The sequence below is a fragment of the Brienomyrus brachyistius genome, chromosome 15, assembly GCF_023856365.1.
Source record: "Brienomyrus brachyistius isolate T26 chromosome 15, BBRACH_0.4, whole genome shotgun sequence".
Lineage (NCBI taxonomy): Eukaryota > Metazoa > Chordata > Actinopteri > Osteoglossiformes > Mormyridae > Brienomyrus > Brienomyrus brachyistius.
Genome location: NC_064547.1, coordinates 3658877 through 3685882, shown reverse-complemented (window position 1 = coordinate 3685882; position 27006 = coordinate 3658877). Strand labels below are relative to the sequence as shown.

General features: G+C 46.0%; 1 protein-coding gene across 1 annotated transcript; it reads right to left on the bottom strand.

Moving 5' to 3' along the window:
• Positions 1-24552: 24552 nt before the first annotated feature.
• Positions 24553-26742, bottom strand: LOC125709331 (uncharacterized). The gene has a single exon (XM_048977648.1). The coding sequence runs from the start codon at positions 26740-26742 to the stop codon at positions 24553-24555; it is 2190 nt and encodes a 729-aa protein (XP_048833605.1).
• Positions 26743-27006: the final 264 nt, after the last annotated feature.

Below are 27006 nucleotides of genomic sequence, written 5' to 3'. Positions count from 1 at the left end.
AGACTCACGAACACTAAATCTCCGATAATTCGTGTCTAAAGCCATATTTCAGCTTACTATTCACACGCCCATCTATCTGGCACTAAATGAAATCTTCAGTATTATAAGCGAAATTTAATGGTTTTGTTTGCCCATATTTGTGAGTGTCTGACAGATATGTAGGCAGGAGAATCTGCTGCTCTTATTAGTGTCTCTGTTGTCCTTTTTTTCTGGCTGGTTTGGGATGAAACTGGGCGGAGTGCCGTTAAAAAAATGTGTCTGACCCCAGCAAATAACATCTCCTCAGCCACTGGGACTGTAAAATGAAAAAGGAGACCAGAGAGACAAACTTTCATAGTTCTGTGGTAAGATTTCAGATCGGCAAACTGCAGTGAGACATTGTCCTTCCCAATGCGTCACACTTAATGCATGGCTTAGTGAAGAAATCCAAGCTTTAAAATCACTGTCTGGACACATTACCTGCATTCCCTGGAGATGAGGTTCACTGCACATGAAAGACAAACTGTAGCAGGCAGATCCTGGCAACACAGCACCCCTGGCCTGTACGGACAGTGTTCCGCGTGCAGTGTGCAGTGCTCTGGCTGCACAAAGAGTTTCCGTGCCTAGGCATTTTGGAAGAACCTGGATGTTCTTTGATAGTATACAGGCTGGAACAGTGCAGGTGCTGTCAATGGCAGTGTGCGGAGTCCTGGCAGATAGTGAGACTGACACCCCACAAAATGGGTGTTTGAATATTTGGCGGGCATATAAAGAGGCTTAGGTGAGGTAGCATGAGGCACGGTGCTGAGCTGTCTCTGATATTAATTAGCCTTAAAAGTACGGTGACAGAGGTCAACATTCTATGCAAAGGATGAGCGCTTGCGTAATATATAGTCACGGGTAAGAGACAGCGATAATGGGCGCCTTGTAAAATAGGCAAGGTTACATGAGGCCAAGCTGGTCTATAAAATGATGAGATTTAGTTAAATAGTACATGCTCAATGGAAAGATAAATGTAATAGAGGATGATCTTGTAAAATCAGCAGAGTTACAGTACGAAGGACTCAACGAGTATCCTCTTGAAGGTAGCAGGAGAGGAGCATGTAGATAATGGAAAAATGAGGGGGAGGTCAGGGGTGATGTCCTGCAGATACAGGGCGGGGGCCTTTGTCCAGCTGGCAGCTTCTCGGATGGGGGCTCAACAGTAGATGTGAAAGTGGGGGGAAGGTTGACGGAAAGGGCAGCAGCAGATAACAGAGGTATAGACAGGTACTGCAGAAGTGCGAAGCTCTGAGATCAGTGCTGGAAGCTGGAGGACAGAGGCATAGCATTCTGTTGGGTATTGCTTCTGATTAATTTTTATATTAGATTTTTTAATAGACTAATATGACTACATTGTAACTGTGCATATTTAAATATAATATTTTGTGGCGTCATTAATGTTGTATTTCTCAGGTAGCTGGGTTACCTTAAGCTAGACGTCATAATCGTCCAATAGGAATTCTCCATTCCTAAACTCTCATTGGACGATCCTGACTTCTACCTTAAGTTAACCCAGCTAGCCAAGAAATCCTGCTTTGTGGAACATCCTCCACCAGGTTTGTAAAAAGAGGTTTCATTTAAACCAAAATGAAGGTAGGCCTGTGTGGTTAAGCGACACTGTGAGAAAGGGCAGTGAAGTGATTGGGGGAAGTGGGAGGGGGCTGTGTACAGTGAGGCCAGTGTGCAGAAGACGCCTGAAGGGTGGGATTCTTGGGGATTGATGGATAGATAGCAGGGGATTTGGGAAAGATGGAAGAGTGTGGAGCTGAATTTCCTATTTCTGTATCCCACTGCATTAAAAGTTCATTGTTTTACTTATTTGGTTTGTCAAATGCTGTTTAGTGTATTACATACACCAGTGACATTTCAGAGATTGGTTTGTTGCCCTTGTGAGCATTTTGTGATTTCCTTACACAATATATGAGACCATTTACACTTTGTCATACTCAATGTTTTCCTGAGAGTACCATGTAAGCTATGGAAATTATAGCTTAACAAGTGTAAAGTGTTGTAGGAGTAGATATGGAACCTAGGTTATGCATCAAGCTTAGTGGGAAATGAAGTATGTCCTAAGGAAACATCAGTAAAATAGGGTTAGCAGTGTAAAAAAATGTACACAACCTATTGAAGCCTGCTGTGGATTGTATCACTTTCAGTATCACTTTAAACGATTCGCAGTTCAGTTTTAATTTTCAAAACAATTTTGGCTGACCTGCCAGGCAGTTTTCAAATCTAGACTAGATTACACCATCCAGTCTCTGAAAATACAGATAGACAGTAACCTGTGTTAATTAAATAAGGTGGGACATCGGTGAAGATGTTTAACTGCTTTTAAAATCCTTGCCAAGATAAAAAATGGCTGATGCAGGGTAATAAAAACATTTAAGTTGGCAGGCTGTTCTAATTAGTGCACTTTTGTCATTCATGATTACAACAATTATTTAATGTATTAAACTGCAACTAACCAAGAATCAGAAATGATACAGTAACCGTTCTGTAAAAAGGCTAAACACTAAAATGCACAACAGATATTGGTTTATGTGAAATACATTCGCTTCTTCCGTGTCTCTTGAATCATCTTCGAGGGCAGAGTATGTCATCCTGAAACGAGATTAAAAGGTCTGTTCAGCACCATCATCTTCAGAAAAAGGCAAACCGTGAAGGAGGCGGTTACTCCCTACGCTTCACATCAAAGGAGAACAAATTCACCTCCATTCTGGGTTTAAAATGAGAAACACTGGGACTGTAGCTTAGATGACGTTATCATTTGTTTTCAGACTGAACTGGGGAGACAAATCGTTTGTACAATCTAGAGCTTTGCCAGGGTAATGCAGAGGGAGTGGAAAAAAAGTATCTTTATGATATTTTATCATAAATTAGGAACAAACAGTACATTAAGCATTCATATCCATTGGCGTAGGTATGATACTGTTCTTTTCATCTAATGCGGAATGTGTCTTGGCACATCCTAAACCGCCTTTTGCTGTTATTGCAGCCACTTCCATCCTGTTTTTCGCAGCTTAACTCTGTGGAGAGGGGGGCTGGTGTAATTCCCTGTCTTTCCTGCACACCTCTTTGTTCAGATGTTTGTTCACACTTCTCCGCTTTAGGTTCTGTTATGTCAGGGATATTGGTGTTCGTACCTCGTGTTTGGTCGTGCTCAGACAGGAGGCAAAGGGGGCCAGCAAACTATTTTGACAGGTGCTCCGGCGAGTCTGACCCCAAGACCTGTAAACACCACTTTCCTGACATCCCATTCTTTTTTTCTTTCTTCTTTGTGTTTTTCTCTGTAAATTGTAAGGGGCAACAGCGTGTATCAGAAGACCTGCCACAGAAATGAGCTGAAAGGAATGTTGGCCAAGGCTGATAATTGTCACATTTTTAATGCTATGAGTTAGGTGCTTTAGATGACCGTCGTTGCACGTGTCAGAGCTTTATTGGTAACGTGAGGCAGGAAGGACTGAATGAACTTAGCTTCGGCTAAGCTAAAGGCTGTTTCACCGTCAGTAACGACGGCCAAATGTGTCCCGATACCAAGAGTACAGCCTCGCCTCGAATAATGAAACGTTAATTGCAATACACTTCTAAGAACTGGAATCCTTAAGAAACAGTAAAAAAAAAACTGGCTTTACATTCTGTTCATATTACTGGAGGAGTAATTAGTGCAATGCCAGCTATATATTCTTTAACAAACCCAGACTAAATGTTATCTGACTATAGAGAGAGTCATTTTATTGCAGACAAAATCATTTTGTTAAAATGGGGATTTTCTGGTCCCTAAACATTTCCTACATTAATAAAGTAGTCAACCTTTAATTAAAATAATCCATGTTCCTGATTCTTCAGTGATTAATGCGCTATTTATAACAGGCTTAATATAAACAGTATCAATTAGCCCGTGGCTCCTTTGGGCGCCTTTCCTGTACATAGTAAGAGGCATTTTTCTTTGTTATGTTCAGCATTTGTAACCCAGCACATAAAACAATTTCCCTTGGGTATTAATAAACAATTTATGAAAGGCATGACTGTGACTCCTCAAGCACAGCGCTAGGAAGGTAGCACTGGTGTTTGAGATGCCTTGAAGATATTGACGGCCACATGAAAGCAGCTGCTATGCAGTTCTCTGCAAAAATCTTACGCAGTCAAAGAAAGTGATGTTTAAATGATCTTCTTGTTGGTGTAAAACTGTAATATTTCTGTAAAAGTGAGTCAGCGTACCCATTTCAATATCTCTCCTAAAATCACTCCAGTATTCACAGCAACCATCCATCACACCCAACAAGCATGTATTTTTTGACTTGACCACTAACACTTCTTATGGCCAATTGATACCCCATTGTCTTTTCCAAATTAAATTAAGTGAGCTGGATGTGAAATTTAACAAATACATGGAATGGTTGAGATGTTTGGGACCTGAGGTAGCGTTCATCTAGCCATCCAACTAGATACCAGTAACTGTTTGGAGAACAGAAAAACATACCTGTTCGTTTAATTGTGTTTCTCTGAATATGCTTATGATCCAATGTATAACGGTTTTTATTTGTTCTGAGCAAATATACACTTACATCCCAGATTAACAGCTTTAACCATTTCCTTTGTTTTCCTTTGATGTTTGCTCAGTACTGTACATGGTGTGCTGGGTGTGGCATGATAGAAGGGGGGGGGGGAGATTGGTGTTTGGGTCCCCTAATTCACATGACGTTAAAAGTTTTCGAAACCATTGAGTTCTGTTACGCACGGAGTGTCTGAATACAGGATTTTAAAGCGCAGTGGCGACTACTCTGGTCGTGCGGTTAAGTAACCAACAAAACTATTCCTGAACATTTCCAGTATCATCATTTTCCATCCACCTTCCAACTGCTTATGGTCAGTAAAGTTATGGTCAGTAGTGAAAGTTTGGATTTTCATCAGGCATCCATATTCCAGACAGACTCTAGCTACTTGTCCAGTGTAGGGAATTTTCATAAGGAAAATGAGATGCTCTGGGGGAGAGAACATTCCAGAGTTTTGCATGGTCAACCCAATAGAAGGTTTTGTTATAATGAATACAGCACATGTAGGGTAACCCCCCCCCCCCCCCCATCTGGCGTCTCGTTCATTTGTTTCTCTGTCTTTCAGGATCCAGCTTGTACATCTGGCAGTTCTCATTCTTTGTAGGGCTCTGATCTTCAGTGACTGAGATTTACCATAATTGTTCTACCATGTAATTTAAGAAAAAGTGTTTACATGCTCTGTCAGATCTCCTTTATATCAGGGCTGGTCAGTCCTATAGGCGCCTACTTCAGAGGGGGCAACGACACGCCAGCCAATTTCACTTTGTCTCACTCGGGGGGGGGGGGGATAATGCTTGCCTGGCACTGTACCATTCAGTGGACGATACTGATACTAATGATAAATCAATCATTTCCAATCTATAGGCTATTGATTAGTTTTTCTAATTCGTTGGCATAATTTGGTCAACAGTTCTGTTTTAGTCGCTACACATTTCATTTCAATATTTCATTTGAAGCACCAGGTATCCCCGTTTGGCCCTCAACAGTGATCTCAGATATTATTACGACTCCTCTCACTACCAAAGGTTCTTACGTCTATCTAACTTCTTTAAAAGTTCTTATATTTGCGGTTGATGCCACTGCTATTGGTGCCATCTGTGTAATCACTGTAATCATCTCATCTTTGCGTGATCTTTGTGCCGACAGGCATTTTTTACCCACTGATGTGCGTCAGCGAACCAACCTGAGGCTGGAACTTCTTTGTAATATCAAAGATCTTCAGAAAAACAGCCCCCTTTCCCCTGCTTTTCTTTCTTCTGTGACTTTGTGGGTTTTGTAATGTTGTTGTCCGTCTTTCCTGGTAACTTTCTTTAGTTTGTGATTCAGCAATTTCACACGATCCCTCTTTCCTGATTTCCTGATCTTGTCTTTCTTGCATTCTCCATCGTGCCTTCTGCCATTCTCCGACTCCTCCATTTTGAACTTGCTTTTTCAGATTCCCCTTTGATGATTTCTCAGAATTCCCTGCTCAGTCCCTCAGGTTCTCTACTGAATAGTTCCAGCATCTTTAATCATTATCTGATGTATTCTTTAATGGTAATGGGTATATTCTTCAGGTCACTTTTTAGAAGCCTCGTTGTTCGAACTCTCACAGTTTGCTCCAGATCATGTCATCGCTATCTGAATTGAGTACCCCTGAGGTCTGGTGCTGGGAAATATCTCCTATTTGATTTCTATGGCCTTCATCAGGCCTGGGCGTAAAAATGATGCTTCGATTGTCTGAAGAATCTATCGGGAATGCGCATCATTGAATTCACAAACGCTAAACATTTACTCGCATGGTTTATCGTTGCAGAAGGTCACAAATATCTGCTTCCAGTGCTACAACCAATGAAATCCTTTGTGGGGATGGCGAAAATGTATTTCAGTTTTTGGTAACACTTTACTTCAGGGTAGGATGACCACCTAATCCAGGTCAGGAGGGAGACTATGCGTTACAAACTACTTTAAACCTGAAAGATTCCTGTGTTCGGCTAAATAGTTCAGTTCGTCTTGTTTGTTTCCTTGATTGAAAGACTCATCCAGCTGTTTCACATTAACATCAGTGACACGGGCATGATTATAGGATACTGACCAATCAGCACACAGCAGGAACTCTGTGCTTAAGTGAAATCCCTTTTAATTGAAATGGTCATTTACAAACCTTGTCATAGCTCATAGTCTCCCCCTTGACCTGGATTATCTAGTCACCCTACTTGAGGGGGTACAAATAATTTAGTAGTACACTCCCACTTAAAGTATTAATTAAGCAGAAGCTAAGTGTTAGTTACCTACTGATCTCATGTTTGTTGATCATTATTCAGTCATAATGGTTCATGTATTTCAAGCAGTTACTGTATTTGTTCATGATTTTTATTGAGTAGTAACTGAGTAAGTTATTTGTGCCTCCACAAATAAAGTGTTATCCAGTTGTTTTTAGCTTAGTATGTTTTGAAAAGCCTATCTCACGAAACCTCAGCATCTTAGACAATGAATTAAGGGAATAATTGGTGAACTCGATCATTTTTACATATTGAACTAAAGTGGTATTTTCTTGTGAAAATTTGTAGTTTGAAGTGTTTGGACTGTAAAGTGAAGGGAGGGGGGTTGTGTTATTGTTAATAACAGGGGAAGACATCCATTCACAGGTTGTAATGGACAACCCTTAGCAGTAAATCAAGTGAAATGTGATTCCGTTTCCAGTTCTGGACGAATGAGGTCTCTAATGATCGGTTTAATGCAAGCTGGCAAGGTTGGTCTTGCTACGGAAGGGTGCAGTGTGCTAACAGATTCATCTCCCATGATGTGAAATACAGTATTCATTAAAGGGCAGACTGCTCTTTCCGATGAAAATGCCGAACACACGAGTTTGTCTCTGGATGCTCTCCCCATATCAGATGACGTCCATTTCAGAGAGATTTCTTGTGTCTAATGTAATGGCACGGTCCGCTTCTGGGGCTCCAGCTTAGGGTGTCTTTCATTTATATCTTTTATTCTCTCCCCCTGATTTCCTGAGACTCCATCACAGCGCAGCGACAAGCTTTTTCTGTCGTGTGTTTTTGACTGGAGTAAGATTTTTATCGGGTACGAAATTCTCACAAGGGCACATAACTATTGGGGTCTTCCCACTAAAATCAGCCTACAATCCGCAGTGGACTGTTGATATCTAGCGGCATGCCAGTGCTGGAGAAATGTGATGCTTAGGGAGGAGTCTCATAATGAGGATGCAGGGCACTCAAAGAAGAGGGATGAAGGAACTATACAAGTACAGCAGAGATGACGGCAAAAGGTATAAAGTCTGTGGGAATTTTAGCCAAAATATGCTTGTAAACACAGTCAGCTGGAACCATTCATACACTATATGGAGAAAATTATTGGTATACGCCTCTACTATTCAATGAATTCAGATGTTTCATTCAGACCCATTGCCACAAGTGTATAAGATCAAACAATTTGCCTTATGGTCAGGTTTGCAAACATTTGTGAATGAAAGCGTTGTTCTGAAGAGCTTTGTGAATTCAAGCATGGTACTGTCACAGGGTACCATCTTTGCATTGGGTCAATTCGTGAAATATTTTCCCTGCTAGATATTCCATGGTCAATTGTAAGTGGTATTATTGCAAAGTGGAAGCATTTAGGAACAACAGAAACCACATAATGTAACTGTCATGCCCTGCTCGTCGGCTCCTCGTGTGTGCCACGCCCCCGGATTACCCACGTGTTCTTTCCCGATTGTACCCAGCTGTGTCTGATTATTTTCAATCAGTCCTGTGTATTTCAGTCCGTGTCTTACCTGAGTCCTTCGTCCGTCATTGATGTTACCTGATGTTGTCGAAGCCTATGTCCCGTCCTGCCTGTGCCTCAAATAAACCCCCGTTTTCCCGTATCCCGCTTGCCTGCCTGCTCCTTCCGCACGATCGCCGCTCTGCCTGCGGCGATCTCCCGTGACAGTAACAGAGCAGGGTCACCGAGTACTGAAGTCACGAACGCTCTGTCCACTCAGTAACTGCAGAGTTCCAAACTTCCTCGAACATTAACCCCAGCACACAAACTGTGCCCCGGGACCTTCATGGAATGGGCTTCCATGGCTGAGCAGCTACATGCATCGGATGCAGTGGTGTAAAGCACGCCGCCACTGGACTCGGGAGCAGTGGAAATGTGCTCTGTGGAATCACGCTTCTCTGTCTGACAGTCTGATGGATGAGTCTGGGTTTGGCGTATGCCAGAAGAATGTTACCTGCCAGATTTCATTGTGCCAACTGTAACGTCTGGTAGAGGAGGGATGAGGGTATGCGGTTTGTTTTTAGGGGTTGGTCTGGGCTCCTTAGGTCCAGGAAGGGAACTCTTAATGCTTCAGCAAACCAATACATTTTGGACAATTCAATGCTCACTGTTATACTAATTATCTTCCCTCAATAATTTCCGAAAGATTAAATCTTTTAGGAATTTTAAGCAAACTGCTCATTCATTAATTAAACAGAGCCAGCTAACACCTTTTGTGGATAGCTGTGTACATAAAAACATAGCAGTTGTACAAATACAGTTCTATTAGCTCATATGTCGAGGGAGTTTTGGGGATACACCTAGGATCCATGCGTGTTTTCTTTGTGCGTTTGTGGCTGCATGCTTTTATACCTTCTTAAAACTGATTTCTGAGGTAAATTTAGCAGCTTTTTAAAGGGTATAACCTTAGCTTTACTATCATCATTAAATTCAGAAAGTACCCTTGCATTTTTATCCATTATGAACTCCTGTTTGATAGCTTTATGTTGCTACACTTTTATCCTTTTAGTTTAAACCAAAGGCTATTACCCAGTGCATTCACATTACTTTTACATTCTCCTAGGAGTATTATGACATTGGTAATTAAAAAAATGTATGACTGCTGGTGTAAGTACCTATTTAATTCAGCTTTTGTCCATCTGTTGTATTTTGCAGCGATGCCATGGATTGATTTGTTGATTGTATATTGAGTAGTATGCTTTTTGGACTGTGGGAGTACACGGGGGTCAGTAGCAACGGATTTAAACACATAGAAAACATGAAAACTCTTCAGAAAATGAGCGGGACCCTGATTTAAACCTCCAGGCCTTCAGCAGTGATGGGAGCCGTGAGGTTTGCAAAGTTGAATCAGATGAGTTTGTTTTTTTTCCAGAACATCTCCTTCTGTCCTTCTCAAGTTTTTATATATATACATATATATCTAATGAGATTTAAATCTTCCAGCTAGAATATTTTATTAAAAGTTTAACTGTTTATAAATTATTGATTGGAATTTGTGGAATTCTTGCAGGACCAACCTACAGTTTTCCCAATTAAATGAAATTCGTGAGGACAAACATCAAGCAACACCCAGCCTTTTATGAAGTTCTCTAACTTGTACTGACAGGTTGAAACGCTGGATCCCTGGAGAGGCATGACACGCTTACTGCTACTGTGAGTTTTGTGTTGGAGCTGCCATCAGGGGCTCCGACCTGCTTCCTCCCCTGAGGACCAGCATGCCTTTGATTAATTTCCATTTCATGTTCCCCACATGGGACCCAGTGCTGTCGGTAAAGGGGGGGGGTGTCTCTTTCTAAAGCCGTTCTTCTGGCACAGCTTGCTCCGCATTCTTAGCCTTTTCAACTTTGCTCCTGCTGGTTTTTCTGCATCCCCCCCCTCCCCAAAAGAAGCTACCTGTCAAACCCCCCACTTGCTCTGCCTCGATACTGATGGACATGGAAGCTGGCCTTCAAACATCAGCTCCGGAATTTCTTCGCTCAGGCTTCTGCCAGCTACCCAGCTGGGAAGATCCTTGCACAGATAGAGAAAAGTTATACGCTGTTCCTGATGTCCCAGGCTGTCACAGTCAACAGTCACAAGCGAGAATAAGCAAGTTGGCATAATGATGACAAAGTCACTGGCTCACGGAAAACCACTGTAATTTCCATAGCTAACTGGCCCATTTGCACAATCTTTTCTAAACCGTACAAACATCTCAATATAATTATAACAAATCCTTTGTTAAGTTTCTTTTTGCCTCCTCCATCTTGCTTTCTTTAGGTGAGAGCAAGCTTGTAGTGAAGGGCAGCCACCCTATTTTGGTGCCCAGGGAACTGGGGGTTAAGGCCCTTTCTTAAGGACCTACGCATGTGCTGATGCCGGCCGCAAACCAACAACCTTCTGGTCACAGGCACATAGGCTTAGCCCACTGAGCCATGCACTGCCCTACAGACAGGTGTATAAGTAGATTATTCATGCTAAATGAACAGAGGGACATTAGGACTGAGGCACAGGTCTTCAAAGAGAATGTGGTCCTCTGTAGCATTGTGGCTGCACAATAAGCGGAATAATCTCTACAGCGACAAGCCTGCTTCCGTCTCACTTGCCTGCTGTTTCTGTGATTTCAGGGGGCCTCAAAAATCAGCTGCCACAAACTTATCCGTAAAACTCCCTCATCAAAGCCCCGCATGTGAATTATGTTAGGAAACGTTTACTTTTCCCTAATGTTCCGAGGGACGCTCTGAAGGTGGGGGGGGGATCTTGTCCGAACACCTGCTCGTCTTGTTCCGCTCCATTCCCAGCACTGCGTGTTTACTGAGCCGATCGCTGTGTGCCGGGGCGGGAGATCTATGGGACGTGGCTCGGGCAGACATCTGGAATGGCAGTCCCCATGCAGGGCCCCGGTGTCGGCCCGATGGGGCATAATTGGGCCTCTGGGAAGCCAGATCAGCCGAAGTTAGATGATTAAGATCCCCCTGACTGTGCCATGCTCAGAAATAACCCTGCACGCACCACTGCCCTCAACACCTGTCTGTAGACCTTGCAATTTGACGTGAGTCTGTATTATGTATAAAATAGCAGCCATAGAGATAGAATCTAATCTTTCTCAGAAATGAAAAATGTTGGGTGAGGCTATTAACAAGTTATCATATGGGCTATTCGAGATCAGTGCTCTTCACGTCTTTTCTGGGAAGGTCAATGCGTTTCTAAAAGCCTGTTATTTTACGAGGCTCCCAGCTTTATGGGCTACTTAGGGCTGGCTGTGTTCTGGGGGAAAAAAAGACTTTATTTCTGCTCACTACAATATTGCTTTTGGAAGATTTTAAGGCTAATAAAAAAAGTCATAGCTGATGTGAATCGGTATGGGGGGGGGGGGGGGGCTGCCTGTGTGGGCGGAAGGGCATTAGCAAGAATCTAAGCAAACCGCTAACTCCAGGAGTGATACGCCGAGTCCTACATGCAGACCCCCCCTCGCCCAAGCCCCAGCTCAGCGGAGCCGGAGGTCAGGGCAGTCGGTGTGGGGAAGCGGTACGGCTCTGCAGAAGGCTGCTCTGTAACCCTGGCCTTTTCCGTTTTATATCGCCAAAGACTCGACTGGCAGCTGTACGGAGGTGTCTTTTGTTTTAGCATTTCTGGTCTTTTCAGTGTTTCAGAAGCTTGGACCGCTGTGAACTTCCCTTTTGTTTTGTTCAGCACTTTTTAAAAGTTTAATCTGTGCAAGGCCTCCCATCCTGGGATTTCCTCGGTCAACCCCAAGTTGTCTTACGTCTGATTATTTCTCACCTGCTGTACTGTATCGTCTCGGTCACTTGTCGTTATTCAGCAGGAAATGATAACAGTACGATACCAACCCCATGACTGCTTCCTGCATTTTTTTCCCTGCTGCTGTGACATAACTGGAAGACATGTGAAGGTAACGCAGATATAAAAACTCTCTCAAGCATTCGGGCTGAGTGTCCAAGGGACCTGCTTAAGTGCTGTGGCTGAAATTTCTGTGCGGACACTTCTGGCTCTATAGTATATTGAAATATTAACTTAATTGATACTGAAAGCATCTTCGTTAAGTATACGGAAGTTAATGTTGACTCGCAGAGTGCAACACTATACATTCAGATGCACATAATTGCTGCAAAAGATGATCATGTTTCTGAGAAAGCTGTAATGATTCTCAGTTGGCTTCAAAATCAACTGATGTGCTTAAAATAAACGCCTTTTGACTGACTTAACAGCTACATGCTGTTTCACCATTTGCACCAACTAAAGTCAGGACCTTCCCAACCTCCAGCAAACCCCAAGACAAAAGAAAGCAGAGAAAAAGATATATATTTTTTTCTTACAGAGACGTTACATCCATGAAGGAAAGCATTGCAATTACCGAGTGAGCGTTCATCGTTTTTGGATATATGGTGTCCTTGTCTACATGTTGTTTGAATTCTATATTAAAACCACGTTATAATAACATTTGGGCGCTTGAGCTTGTAAGTGTACATGATGCAATAACAGAATGAGCTTCTGCTGTGAACCACATCAAGACCCCTTTCGCAGTAGCTTCAATTCTCCACCAATTTGGTCTGTCATTTTCTGCAAATATCGCAGCCTGTACGTCCCCCTCGCCCTCAGCTCTAGTGCTGTCATACCAAGGGGACTTTTTCCTGCCCCCCCCTCCCCCTCTAGCCATTGATTCCTTCATCAATTTGCTGATGTTTTCTCTGATCTATTAATGTCACATGTGGGGGCATAATGAAATGCAGTGGCCTTCAGAATCAAGAAAAATAAATGTACAAAATGCACAAGGATGTGGTTCGAGTGGCTCCTGTTATATCCTGTAAGTGATGCAGTCGACCGAATGCTACAAGCTGAATCGCTTACAGAAGAAACCACATCTTTTGTCTGCAAAATTTCAGCCATTACTACTAATCCTCATGTCTAAAGAATTCATACACATTTCAAAGGATAACTTCACTGCCGGGCTTGCTTCTGCACTGTACTGTAGATGCACTGGATATTATAGATACTATGTACTTCTAAACACAGATAATGGATAATGTAGCTGCTAAAGTCCCGACACTCATCTCTCTAGCTTTATTCAGCAGTTACTGTTTCGAAACTTATGGGTGTTTGCATATGGCCACTGTCCTAAGTGTCATTCATAGCCAACTCTTAAAGATAAATCCTTTTGTTTGCCATTTGCACAAGTATTAGTACAAGTGCATTGGGATTCTTCTCTTCGTTTGCCCCATCTTGCTCTCAATGGCTTTAGGGTCACATGTGGCACACCTGCAGCTGGCGGTTAAGGTCCTTCCTGGGGGGGGCACCCAGGCATGTGACTGGTCAGAGGAGGTCGAGCCCTGAACTGGTGATCTTCTGGAACTTACGAGCCCCCTGGGCCACTCACTACTGCCGAAGCACAGCAGACAACATCGGTGATTCGAAACAATTAGTGACTGACCTGACAATAAAAGGGAGACAGTGAACCAGATGAGACACCCATGGGCGCTTATTCATGTTCTCCCATATCTTGCAGCCCGCTATTGTTCATGAGCATGATTTCTCTTGGAACACATGCTTAACAAAATAGAATTGTTTGGGCTCCAGTAGAACAGCAGAACGTTGTGCAATGAGGAGATTCAGTCTGGCCCTGTCTCCGGGCCTGGCGAGCTGCTGCTCTCTCCCACTCACCAAGGCCATCTGTAGGCCTCCATCTTCTCATTACACTCGCATTTCCATGTTGCGTAAGGCACTGTCTTGAACACTCACTGCGACGAAACATTCCAATAAAGCAGATTTCGGAGCTGCTTGGAGATGGCGGCTCATCGGCGTTGACTCGGAAAATCTCAGATGTATTTTTTTTTTTTATATAATTCTGCCAGCCGATAAATGCCGTTTCCTGTGGATTAGCCATGTGAAGTGATTTGCCGAGGGCCAGGAATTAGTTTCAGACTCCAAATGTAATGGCGCACAGCAGCAGGGGAATATTATTCCCGTAATCACCATAAAGGATCTTGCTTCTCTGTAATCTGTGTTTCATACACAATTGCCAGTAGGACTAAATGCCATTTTGCCCACCACAAAAAGGGGGGGTGAGCTGTGAGAGAGACGGTTTTTTTTCTTAGTGTCGGATTTATTAGGGTTTTCAGAAAAAGAACGACTCTGGGCAGCATGGTTGCTCAGTGGGAAGCAGTGATGTCGTACCCCTCTAGGATTGTGGGTAGTGGGAAGCAGTGATGTCGTACCCCTCTAGGATTGTGGGTAGTGGGAAGCAGTGATGTCGTACCCCTATAGGATTGTGGGTAGTGGGAAGCAGTGATGTCGTACCCCTATAGGATTGTGGGTAGTGGGAAGCAGTAATGTCGTACCCCTATAGGATTGTGGGTAGTGGGAAGCAGTGATGTCGTACCCCTCTAGGATTGTGGGTAGTGGGAAGCAGTGATGTCGTACCCCTCTAGGATTGTGGGTAGTGGGAAGCAGTGATGTCGTACCCCTCTAGGATTGTGGGTAGTGGGAAGCAGTGATGTCGTACCCCTCTAGGATTGTGGGTAGTGGGAAGCAGTGATGTCGTACCCCTCTAGGATTGTGGGTAGTGGGAAGCAGTGATGTCGTACCCCTCTAGGATTGTGGGTAGTGGGAAGCAGTGATGTCGTACCCCTCTCTAAGATTGTTGGTAGTGGGAAGCAGTGATGTCGTTCCCCTCTAGGATTGTGGGTAGTGGGAAGCAGTGATGTCGTACCCCTATAGGATTGTGGGTAGTGGGAAGCAGTGATGTCGTACCCCTATAGGATTGTGGGTAGTGGGAAGCAGTAATGTCGTACCCCTATAGGATTGTGGGTAGTGGGAAGCAGTGATGTCGTACCCCTATAGGATTGTGGGTAGTGGGAAGCAGTGATGTCGTACCCCTATAGGATTGTGGGTAGTGGGAAGCAGTAATGTCGTACCCCTCTAGGATTGTGGGTAGTGAAAAGCAGTAATGTCGTACCCCTCTAGGATTGTGGGTAGTGAAAAGCAGTGATGTCATACCCCTCTAGGATTGTGGGTAGTGGAAAGCAGTGATGTCGTACCCCTATAGGATTGTGGGTTACATTTCTGCCCAGACTCTGTGTGTGTGGTTTATGTATATATGCCTTCCACAATGTGATAAAAACCTGTTATTTTTTCATTATGGGGACCTTTTTTTCAGTTCCCATAAGGGGAAACTCAGTTTACAATAATCTGTGACTGCAATAAAAAAAAAGACAGAAGTCTGTATTTTTCTATATATGCTGTAGTTCTCTATATGTTCATAATATACCATTTGTCTGTTTTGCACTGTTTCTATGTTCATCTGTGCTCTTGAGAATAGGGGTTAAGGTCGTCATGCTCGGATCAGAGTTTTCCCCGTAGAAAGGAATGGAGAGTCCCCACAAAGATATAATTCCAAACCTGTGTGTGTTTGTGCGTGTGGGTTTCTTCTGAGACCTCCAGTTCCTCCCCCACTCTGAAGACATGCAGTTAAGGTGAATTGGTGTCTCTAAATTGCCCTTTGTTTGAGACTGTCTGTACCGTGGCTTGACGGGCTGGCATCCTGTCTGGGGTCACCTTCGCTTCCTGGGATCGGTTCCAGACTCTGCACAGCCCTGCATTTGATGAGCAGTTATCTATAATGGATGCTCATGACAAGTGCTGTCAATGGCTGAATGTAACACTGTCTCAGTGCCAAGAGACCTTTTAGGATTTAAGATTCCTGCAGGCCATCGGAAAGCCTGCGCTCCTATGAAAGTCTCCTATGGTGTTTTTCAGAAACGGCACATTTTTTCTGGGCAGTTCGAGAAGAATGAGGCAAGGATATCGGTAACCGGTTCAAAACTCTGAGTGACAGAAAAAAAAGGCACAGAAGTGAAAGTGGCTTCTAGATTGTTGTTTTGGGAGCAGACGGTGTATCTTATGTTGCCTGCGGTAAGTCCTCTGTAATGTTGTCTTCTGAGTTGATTACCTTTAATGGCAATAAGTAGCAGCTATTCTGTATGTGTGTGCATGTGCCTTCACTCCAAGGTCAAAAGCATACACTATATCCCAAAAAGCAGAGTGTGGTGATTCCTGCCAGAACCCAGGCCCAGTCAGTGACTAACAGGTATGTGGCTGCTTGGTTAGATCAACCAGAGGAAAAGGCAAGTATATTTTTCTCTCTCTTCGTTCATTTGGTCTTAGTAATGCCACTGGTCATTTAAAAACTGATTTATAAAAATATGTAGTTGCATCTGTGGTGTGATTCTATCACCACGTGAATTGTTGTGGGATTGGCTCACCTGATTTTCTGCAGGCCACCCATGCTATGATTTCTGGCTCCGCTACTGATTTTAAGCTGATCTCAATGGAATTATCATGACTGTATAACTGCTGTTTACTCTTAATCATAATTAAAATGTTACAGATGTATATTCTTCCATAGCAGCTATATACTTCCCCACAAAAACATCCTTGAATTATTAATATAAATAAATTAATATTACCGCTCCTTCATAATACCCGAAAAACACATATAGTTGTGGCATGTCATCCAGTTTGTCTTTTTTAGTTTTTAACTCTGTGCAATCAATCCTATGCCATAAAAAAATGCAATAAAAATTGATTTGTCACTGGCGGCAAGTCTGCCGAGTCACTCTGGCCTGGAGAGATTTGACCATCTTCCCAAAGACTCGATTGGCTCTCCTGCATGTCAGCAGCAGGGCAGAGATCCCACTGCCAAGTCCTGACCTCCTTTGCACAGTGGCCATAGGTATATATGTATCTGTACACTGAGGTCTACGATGCGCGTGGTTCAGGCAGGTTCTGCTGACCTGGGCACTGTTGCTTCTCTCCCGAACTGCACCCCTCCCAGCCTCCCACTTCGCAATGCCTTGCGCAAAATATGCACAATTTCACCTACACTTGTGTTGTTCAGATATTGCTTGATTTTATGTCAGTCAATACAATCTGTTTGCTTTTGTATGTTTGTACAATGAGCATTTCCATCCATCCATCCATCCATCCATCAGTTTTACATACCTGCTTGTCCTATTCAGGGTCGCGGGGGCTCCCGGGGAACTGTGGGAACAAGGCAACGAACAACCCAGGATGGGGCCGCGAACCATTGCAGGGACATTAGGTAAAAAGGTGCAGAGTCGCCTCTAGCTTACCTGAATATCAGAACACATCCCAATGAAGCTCATTGTCATAAGGAAGTTTGATGAAAGTGATCGAATTTAGCCAGAACTTTGTATGAAGTGTATTTTCCCCAAGAATTTCAAATTTTTTTCCCAGCAAATAAAGTTGCTACGAAATGTCAGACTTTAGATTACTGCCAGTTATAAATATTACCTGACTGATGCAATATGATACCGACACGTATTACATACCATGCCACACACAAATCATTATCAGTCCCCTGGCACTCCTCCTGGGCATCATCTTTTCAAGGTGTGACATTTTTCGGTTTGGGAGACAAACAAATGACTAAATACGGGCATGGACATTCTCTCGGGTTGGTAAACGTTGCAATAAAAAAGGTTTTGTTAATGTTTTCACAATTTTCAATAACACATAGTACTTCGGACGACACGGAAGCCTTTGTGGCATTCTTTACATCCAGCTCGGTGGGGCGACGTTCGTTAGCTGCTAAATCCCGTTTGGTTCTAGTATCCCGTTTGGTTCTAGTATTTTTCTCTATGTGGCTCACATCCCGTTTGGTTCTAGTATTTTTCTCTATGTGGCTCTGGGCGTATTTCTATTTCTGCTGCAGCCTCCGTCATCTATATATATATTGATTGCCTACTAAAGCAGAATATGTCCTCCTTTGATACATATTTATTTATTTTCTTGTGGGAAGGCCACGTGAGGGATTGTGTGCTCTCCGAAGCCACAAAACAATCTCGCCCATAAAACACACTGCAGGAGTTTGTTTTCACCCACTAAGCGGATTCGGCGATACTACGGATATTTATTTCATATGTAGAACAAAAGACAAACCTAAGAGAAACAGTATTACCCCAGGTCTGCAATCTTTCTTTGGGTTTATCACAATTCAAATTCCATTTCTCAGCTGTGTAGCGCATGTTATATTTTTAAAAGCCTGCTGTTTTCTTATAATCTGTGACAAATATCTCTGCACTTTGCTCGCGAGAATGGACGGTATAAACATGGTTTCAGGAAAACCACTCCTTGTTCCGTTTTCCCAATGCATCCCGTAACATACTCGGCTCTGGCAGTACAGAGTGGTACTCTGAATTCATATGAGATCTTCTTCCCGCATAAACATTACTTTGCTTTGGAATGGGTCAGAGGGGAGTATTCATGAGCTGTTTCCCAGAACAGTTGTCTGCGAAAGGTCACAAGCTTCTCAAACTACCAAGGGACATTACAGAAGTCACAGGCTCACATGCATACATGATTTTTGCTAGTCTTCATCTGACAGTTTTTTTTTTAGCCAAATTATGTCGTTGTTAGATTTTCTTTTTTTTTTTACACATGGAGACCTAAGGTTAATATGGTACAGAAGAAAAGTAAATTGTCTGGGACTCAGACATCAGATAAGGATAGATGAGAGGACATTTCCTGATTTGGATGTGCATTAAACGCACACACACACAAATAAGGGAGAATCCTTATTTATCGTCATCCATCCAGCATCTGTCATGCACAAAATACTATTTCATGTTTATTTGCTCAGTTCATAAGAGGAGAGAATAAACGATTAACTTCCAGCTTGATCTTGTCGCCGTTTCGCTGAGTGTGCTGCGTCAGACTCTCCAAATGCGGCTGAGAGGCACGGGGATGCTGGGACTCGGCTCGCTGCGGGCAGAGAGCTTCATTCATTTGTGGATGCCTTTGGTTTAAAGGTTCCCCTGCATGCACCTTTTCTCCATAAAGAACTGTTCCTATAATAGAATAAAACAGCAGAATAATGAATTTTTATTGCCACAACCAAGTTGCTATTTTTTTCCCCCTATATGTTCACAATATATCATTTGTTTATTTTGGACTATTTGGACATAATGAAGTTCATTTTGATCTTAATCTTAAATTTAAAGACAGTGGCATATTTATGGCACACTTCACAACATGGATGGTGCAATTTCAGGACCTCAGTGAGGAGTACATACATGATATTTGGACATAAGTAGATAAGCTTATTTTGGACCTCTGATGGACTGGCATCTTGTCCTGGGTGTATCCCGATGCCCGTGATGGTATATCTCCATCTGTCCTGTCCTGTTTCCGTTTGGCCAGCAGGGGTCTCTGCTGGCCATCCCATGTCCTTCTCTATTGTTCTTAATTACTCACACCTGTTCCCCATTACATGGGTTCCCTAGTGTATAGTCAGTTATGGCCTGCAGCCATCCCTCATGTAGCCCTTGTTATTAGTGTATATATCTTCCTGCCTGTGCTTTATCCCTTAGTTTGGTCATTGCAGATGTGAGTGCGTCTTGTGTTAGTACTAGTCCCTGCTGTACTCCCTGTGTTTAGGTTCGCTCCAGTTTCTCTTGGCTGTTCCTCCCTGCTACTGATCTGACCCCTTATAGTCCTTTTGTTTCTGTTAGTGTATTTTGATTCAACCATAAACCCCATTCAGTCAACCTGAAAGCTGCGTGTGGATTGTCTCTCCTTTCCTTCGTAACACTACCAGGGATGGGCTTCAGGTCCCACCCCTCCATCCTGACCAGTTAAAATATAAATGGAAGGATGGATGGGTTTTTAAGTGTGAAGATATAGGAATGGTACATGGATAAATATGTATATACATAAAGATAGTGGGTTTCGACAAACGGATGAACACTAAGCAGACAATATGCTGGAATTCCTGGATGAGAGTATATGCTGATGGTGGGGGGTCTGTCTGTGGTGCAGTGAGGTAGCTGTCCAATGGTAAATGTGGAGGTGCAGTAAAATGCTTATTGTCCTCAAAGCAACTGGTCAAGGATCTGTTCACAAAACTGGGGGTTTTTGTCAGCAGGGATGTAAAGGTGCTGGAGGGAATCAGCTAGTCTTGGTACATCTGCTGGTGCCTTGGATGCAGATGTATGCCGCATGTAAGATGATGTGTGCAGAGTCTGCTCAACTATAAACATGGAATTTAAAGTGAAGTATAAAGGAATTTCTTCCTTTTATAGAAATAGGTCCCATCTCCTTGCCTTTTGGCTTTAGAGTCTGAAGAGTGTCAATGTCACAGGATAAGTGCATTGTACACCTGCTTAGCTGTGTAACGGCACGTTGAGAGGTGGTGTCACGCATCGCTGAGTCCCACTGCGGTGACACCACGGGGACAGTGTCCTCCCGCGCTCCCTCCCGGGGCCCTGACAGCCCGCTTCGTAGCCCCCGTCAAGGATCCAGCACCGCTACCGTCTTTCTGTCCAAGGCTCGGGGGCGAGGAGCTGATGCGGGGGCGTGATGGAGATTAATCACATCAGAAAAGAGGGGGTCCTGCCAGGGATAATGCCACAAAGAATATCACCCCCCTCACCCAAATCCATTTTTGATGTTTTCACAGTCTTGCCAAAAAAATGTATGCTTTCAAAAAGCTTGAGTGGAGAAAAAAAAACAGAATAAGCCCCTTAAGACCTCAGCTCAGTTGAGGGGACCTTTCACTCTTTTTTATTAGTCGTGCTGTTATTATTTTTAACATTATTATTTTTGGTTACGCAAAGCTTTTTGGAATCCTTGCAAAGCGTGAAATGTGTTTTGAAAACAACTCCTCTTTGCACCAGGATAGTAAGCGTTAAGTGTTATTCTCAGCACGAGTTGCTCTGGAGGGTGTGATGCCCGGGGGGGGGGTCATTTTGTTATTTACTGGTTTTAGTTGCACACACCCAGATAAACTCCAAAAAGTGTAGTTTTGGCTGCACCGCTGGTCTAATGATGAGCCCTTCTCTTTTTTTGGGAGGGGGAGCAAATGCATGACTTCTTAGCGAATGCATCATGATGGAATGTCCAGGCGTGAGTCCACGTGTCCCTGTTCGCTAATGCCGATCTCCCAGCAGTCAATAAAACCGTGCTGAAAAGACTCCAGGAAGATATCGCTGCAGCTCCAGATTTGACAGCAATGTGAAAGGCTCCTCCCACGCATGCAGGATCAGTCCACACACCCCCTGCCTGGTAAAAGCTTTCCCTTTGTCAGAGCTGAAAGAGGTCAGCCTCAGTGATATGGGCTTCTCCTCTCGGACGGTATAAATCATGTTATCACGCGGGAAACACGCGACTCCCCCATTCACACGCACCCAGGCGAGCGGTTGCCTCATTTCAGTGGAAATAAAAGTGCACTTTTTTTTTCCTTACCGCCGCACTGGACTCTTGCCTCCAGCGGGGCATTAACATGTCCATGGCATGGCGCTGGATTGAGAGCATTGTCACCCTCTCTTTGTGAAGGAGACCCGTTTAAGTGCTCGATGCGCGTGTAAATTCACACTGCAGACAGGCACCATGTAAGAGCTGAACAAACCTCACACTCAGCCTGACTCTCTCAAGCACGCATCTGAGCATGCAGACCGATTACTCGAAATGCATGTGCAAAATGAATAAGCGGATGTTGCTAATATGCATTAGCGACACATTCTCTATGGTATTCAAACGGTACCATTAGCATAAATATATGATTTTATACATTATAAATGGCTTACATAATGCAGCGTGATTCAGCATAGCATAGTTTAGACTACTTAAGGGTAATATAGATCAAAGCAGAGGGTCTGCAGGTCTGGCACGGTATGCAGGGCGCCCACACGGACGCCTCCGAATTTCCAGGCACCGGCATGCAGAAATGCGTCACCCCTCTGCCGGAACGCTGTCACATGACCTACAGTGTGTAAAGGAAACAGTGCACATGGTGGACAGGAAGTACGGCCCAATCATTAGCCTGCCTATAAGGGGGATTTAGGCAAATAAAGAAGGTGTAAAAGTAAAAAAAAAAAAAACAGAACTGTAAAACCATTAGACTAATGTTTTTCACTGAATTTTCGACAAGGGCCACGCTTTCCAGTGTGAAGGGGGTGTTGGGGTCCACCTTTTACTTTTTAAAGCTGGCTAGCTGAAAGGTATCTTGATGCTGCTTCACTTGATTATTAGTGTACTACATAGCTGCACATTATTGGGGGGGTGGTATTGTGTCTAGATTTAAACAGATCTAAAAAATAACAGAATAATAATTAAAAATAATAATAAATATGATGGTCAGGGTAATTTGCTTTTTTTTTTATTTAGTCACGAGCAGGCGCACTCGCCTCTAGGGGGCGCCAGTGGCAGTGGGCTGCGCAGTGAAGATCACTGGCATTATGGTACCCTTAATTCTTATGACCCTGTTTACACTTGGTTTTAAAATGCTTCTTGGGTGAACAGATCATTAGTAGCCAGCATTAAATACAGGTGTAAACGACCGCCGAGATGCATCGTGATCCAATCACTCAATCCACTTGCGGAGGTGGTCTGGGACGCATCTTACCACGTATGTTTTGTTGTGTACATGCTAATGCAGTCTGATGCATCCCCGACAAGATCATTACAATAACTGTGTGTGAGGCAGTAATGAAATCTGAACACAAGTGGTCAGTTGGATGCCTTGGAGAGGCATGATAGACGTAGGTGTAAATGTCAATGTATCTTGGCTGTCTGCTTATGATCTGATCACCCAGGACGCATTTTAAAACCAAGTGTAAGCTGGGCCTCTCTCATATTTGATTATCGCCCATTTTGTGTGATTGTAATAAATGTGTCAAATGTGTATCATATATTTCTGTTGTGTTCCCATTTATTTTTATCAGTGAACAGGGTTTCGCTAACCCCCTAACTACTAATTGGCAAGGCTAACTAAAATCCGCCAACTTATTTGCAGGTAAAGTTATGGATGAGTTACGATGCAAGGGGAGGGGCTCAGATTGCTACTTGTAACATTCATTCATCATTTATCATTGGGGGGCATATTTAAGTACACAGTTGTTAGGTCGCTGGTTAAGCGGGTAAGGCGCATGGGCAGGCAAGCGGGCAGGAAGCAGGCAAGGAGGAAAAAGTCCGGGTAAACGGGGATTTAATAAAGGGAAGAAGGCTAGAGGGAGACCGGGACATTGACTGACAATACCTAACATCAACTAACATCAATGACGGACGAAAACCAAGGCAAGACATGGACTGAAATAGACAGAAGACATGGAGAAATAACGAGGTACAGCTGGGTACGATTGGGGACGCACACGTGGATAATCAGGGGGCTTGGCACACACGAGGATCGGACAAGCCGGGCGTGACAATAGTCTACCATCCTTTATAAATATCCGAAAGCAATATTGTGCCTGTCTTACATCTAAAATAAAATGCAGTGTGTTTGAATCAGCGAGTGCTTTGCTGGCCTTTGTGAGTAACAGACCCTCAGATTGTTAATTCCTTTGTTTGTTGCCAATTCAAATATCTGTCCCCTGCTGTCTCTCCTATCTCCCTGCCTGCTTCCGTCACCCACGTTCCCTCCCACCACATCCTTGCCATAATTCTTCCGCTTTTTTTTTTTTGCTGCCACTGTCTGGACTGTGCATGTAGCTCCTCTATTAGATTATATACCGTGTCTTTTTAGAAATAGAGATTTATCCATTTCATTATCGGGAGAAAGCATTTAATCGATAGAGGTGGAGAGTGGGGTATTTATTGTGTCACATTCTATTTAAAATCTTTGAGAGGTTTGATTTGCAGTGATGGGGAAGCGGGGGTGGCAGTCTGGACGGGGCCTCCTGGATGATCAGTGACACGCTGTTTTGATTGCTTATGGCAGTGCAATGTTTGGTTTCTCCGTTCCTCCTTTCCGTTCCATTCTGAGGTCTTCAAAAGGCCTAAAAGTTCTGGAATGAATATCTGTCTTAAGCATTGCTGGGCCGGTAGCTCTCCCAAATTTCTGAGCAGGCTGAGGCATGTCCGGTGGCGATGGATGTTGGATGGCGTGCACACCTATGTGGAGGGCGTTTGGTGGCGTGCGTGTCTGTGTGGAGGGCGTTCGTTGGGTGGCGTGCACGCCTGTGTGGAGGACGTTCGTTGGGTGGCGTGCGCGCCTGTGTGGAGGGCGTTCGGTGGCATGCGCGCCTGTGTGGAGGGCGTTTGGTGGCGTGCGTGTCTGTGTGGAGGGCGTTTGGTGGCGTGCGTGTCTGTGTGGAGGGCGTTTGGTGGCGTGCGCGCCTGCGTGGTGGGCGTTCGTTGGGTGGCGTGCGCGCTTGTGTGGAGGGCGGTCGTTTGGTGGCACGCGCGCCTGTGTGGAGGACGTTCATTGGGTGGTGTGCGCGTCTGTGTGAAGGGCGTTGGGTGACGTGCGCGTCTGTGTGGAGGGCGTTGGGTGGCGTGCGCGCCTGTGAGGTGGGCGTTCGTTGGGTGACGTGCGCGCCTGTGTGGAGGGTGTTCGTTGGGTGGCGTAGGCGCTTGTGTGGAGGGCGTTGGGTGGCGTGCGTGTCTGTGTGGAGGCCGTTGGGTGGCGTGCGCGCCTGTGTGGAGGGCGTTCGTTGGGTGGCGTGTGCGCCTGTGTTGAGGGCGTTCGTTGGGTGGCGTGCGCGCCTGTGTGGAGGGCGTTCGTTGGGTGGCGTGCGCGCCTGTATGGAGGGCGTTCGTTGGGTGGCGTGCGCGCTTGTGTGGAGGGCGGTCGTTTGGTGGCACGCGCGCCTGTGTGGAGGACGTTCATTGGGTGGTGTGCGCGCCTGTATGGAGGGCGTTGGGTGACGTGCGCGTCTGTGTGGAGGGCGTTGGGTGGCGTGCGCGCCTGTGAGGTGGGCGTTCGTTGGGTGACGTGCGCGCCTGTGTGGAGGGTGTTCGTTGGGTGGCGTAGGCGCTTGTGTGGAGGGCGTTGGGTGGCGTGCGTGTCTGTGTGGAGGCCGTTGGGTGGCGTGCGCGCCTGTGTGGAGGGCGTTCGTTGGGTGGCGTGTGCGCCTGTGTTGAGGGCGTTCGTTGGGTGGCGTGCGCGCCTGTGTGGAGGGCGTTCGTTGGGTGGCGTGCGCGCCTGTATGGAGGGCGTTCGTTGGGTGGCGTGTGCGCCTGTGTTGAGGGCGTTCGTTGGGTGGCGTGCGCGCCTGTGTGGAGGGCGTTCGTTGGGTGGCGTGCGCGCCTGTATGGAGGGCGTTCGTTGGGTGGCGTGCGCGCCTGTGTGGAGGGCGTACGTTGGGTGGCGTGCGGGCCTGTGTGGAGGGCGTTCGTTGGGTGGCGTGCGCGCCTGTGTGGTGGGTGTTCGTTGGGTGGCGTGCGCGCCTGTGTGGAGGGCGTTCGTTGGCGTGCGCGCCTGTGTGGAGGGCATTGGGTGGAGTGCGCGTCTGTGTGGAGGGCGTTGGGTGGCGTGCGCGCCTGCGTGGAGGGCGTTCGTTGGGTGGCGTGCGCGCCTGCGTGGAGGGCGTTCGTTGGGTGGCGTGCGCGCCTGCGTGGAGGGCGTTCGTTGGGTGGCGTGCGCGCCTGCGTGGAGGGCGTTCGTTGGGTGGCACGCGCGTCTGTGTGGAGGGCGTTTGGTGGCGTGCGCGCCTGTGTGGAGGGCGTTCGTTGGGTGGCGTGCGCGCCTGTGTGGAGGGCGTTCGTTGGGTGGCGTGCGCGCCTGTGTGGAGGGCGTTCGTTGGGTGGCGTGCGCGCCTCTGTGGAGGGCGTTCGTTGGGTGGCGTGCGCGCCTCTGTGGAGGGCGTTGGGTGGCGTGCGCGCCTGTGTGGAGGGCGTTTGGTGGCGTGCGCGCCTGTGTGGAGGGTGTTGCGTGGCGTGCGTGCCTGTGTGGTGGGCGTTTGTTGGGTGGCGTGCGCGCCTGCGTGGAGGGCGTTCGTTGGGTGGCGTGCGCGCCTGCGTGGAGGGCGTTCGTTGGGTGGCACGCGCGTCTGTGTGGAGGGCGTTTGGTGGCGTGCGCGCCTGTGTGGAGGGCGTTCGTTGGGTGGCGTGCGCGCCTGTGTGGAGGGCGTTCGTTGGGTGGCGTGCGCGCCTGTGTGGAGGGCGTTCGTTGGGTGGCGTGCGCGCCTCTGTGGAGGGCGTTCGTTGGGTGGCGTGCGCGCCTCTGTGGAGGGCGTTGGGTGGCGTGCGCGCCTGTGTGGAGGGCGTTTGGTGGCGTGCGCGCCTGTGTGGAGGGTGTTGCGTGGCGTGCGTGCCTGTGTGGTGGGCGTTTGTTGGGTGGCGTGCGCGCCTGTGTGGAGGGCGTTTGTTGGGTGGCGTGCGCGCCTGTGTGGAGGGCGTTGTTGGGTGGCGTGCGCGCCTGTGTGGAGGGCGTTCGTTGGGTGGCGTGCGCGCCTGTGTTGAGGGCGCTCGTTGGGTGGCGTGCGCGCCTGTGTGGAGGGCGTTGGGTGGCGTGCGCGCCTGTGTGGAGGGTGTTGGGTGGCGTGCGCGACTGTGTGGAGGGCGTTTGGTGGCGTGCGGGCCTGTGTGGAAGGCGTTTGGTGGCGTGCGGGCCTGTGTGGAGGGCGTTGGGTGGCGTGTGCACCTGTGTGGAGGGCGTTCCTCCAACCATATCGGAGCTTACGCCTTTCCCGCTTGCTCTTTCCACATTCCCTTTGAGTTATTTCCCCCAAGCTCCACCATATGTGAACCGCTATCTGGACCACGCTTGGCTAAACCCCGCTAACATTTCTCTCCGACACTCTGTCCAGCACCCCCCCCCCCCACAGCTCCAAAATAAATAAATAAAAATATAAGCCTAAGAGGCTTATAACTTCTGGAAGCTGTCATTTGGCTAAGGCCTGTGTTCTGCTGTGGAATTAAGTCGCTGTGCCCC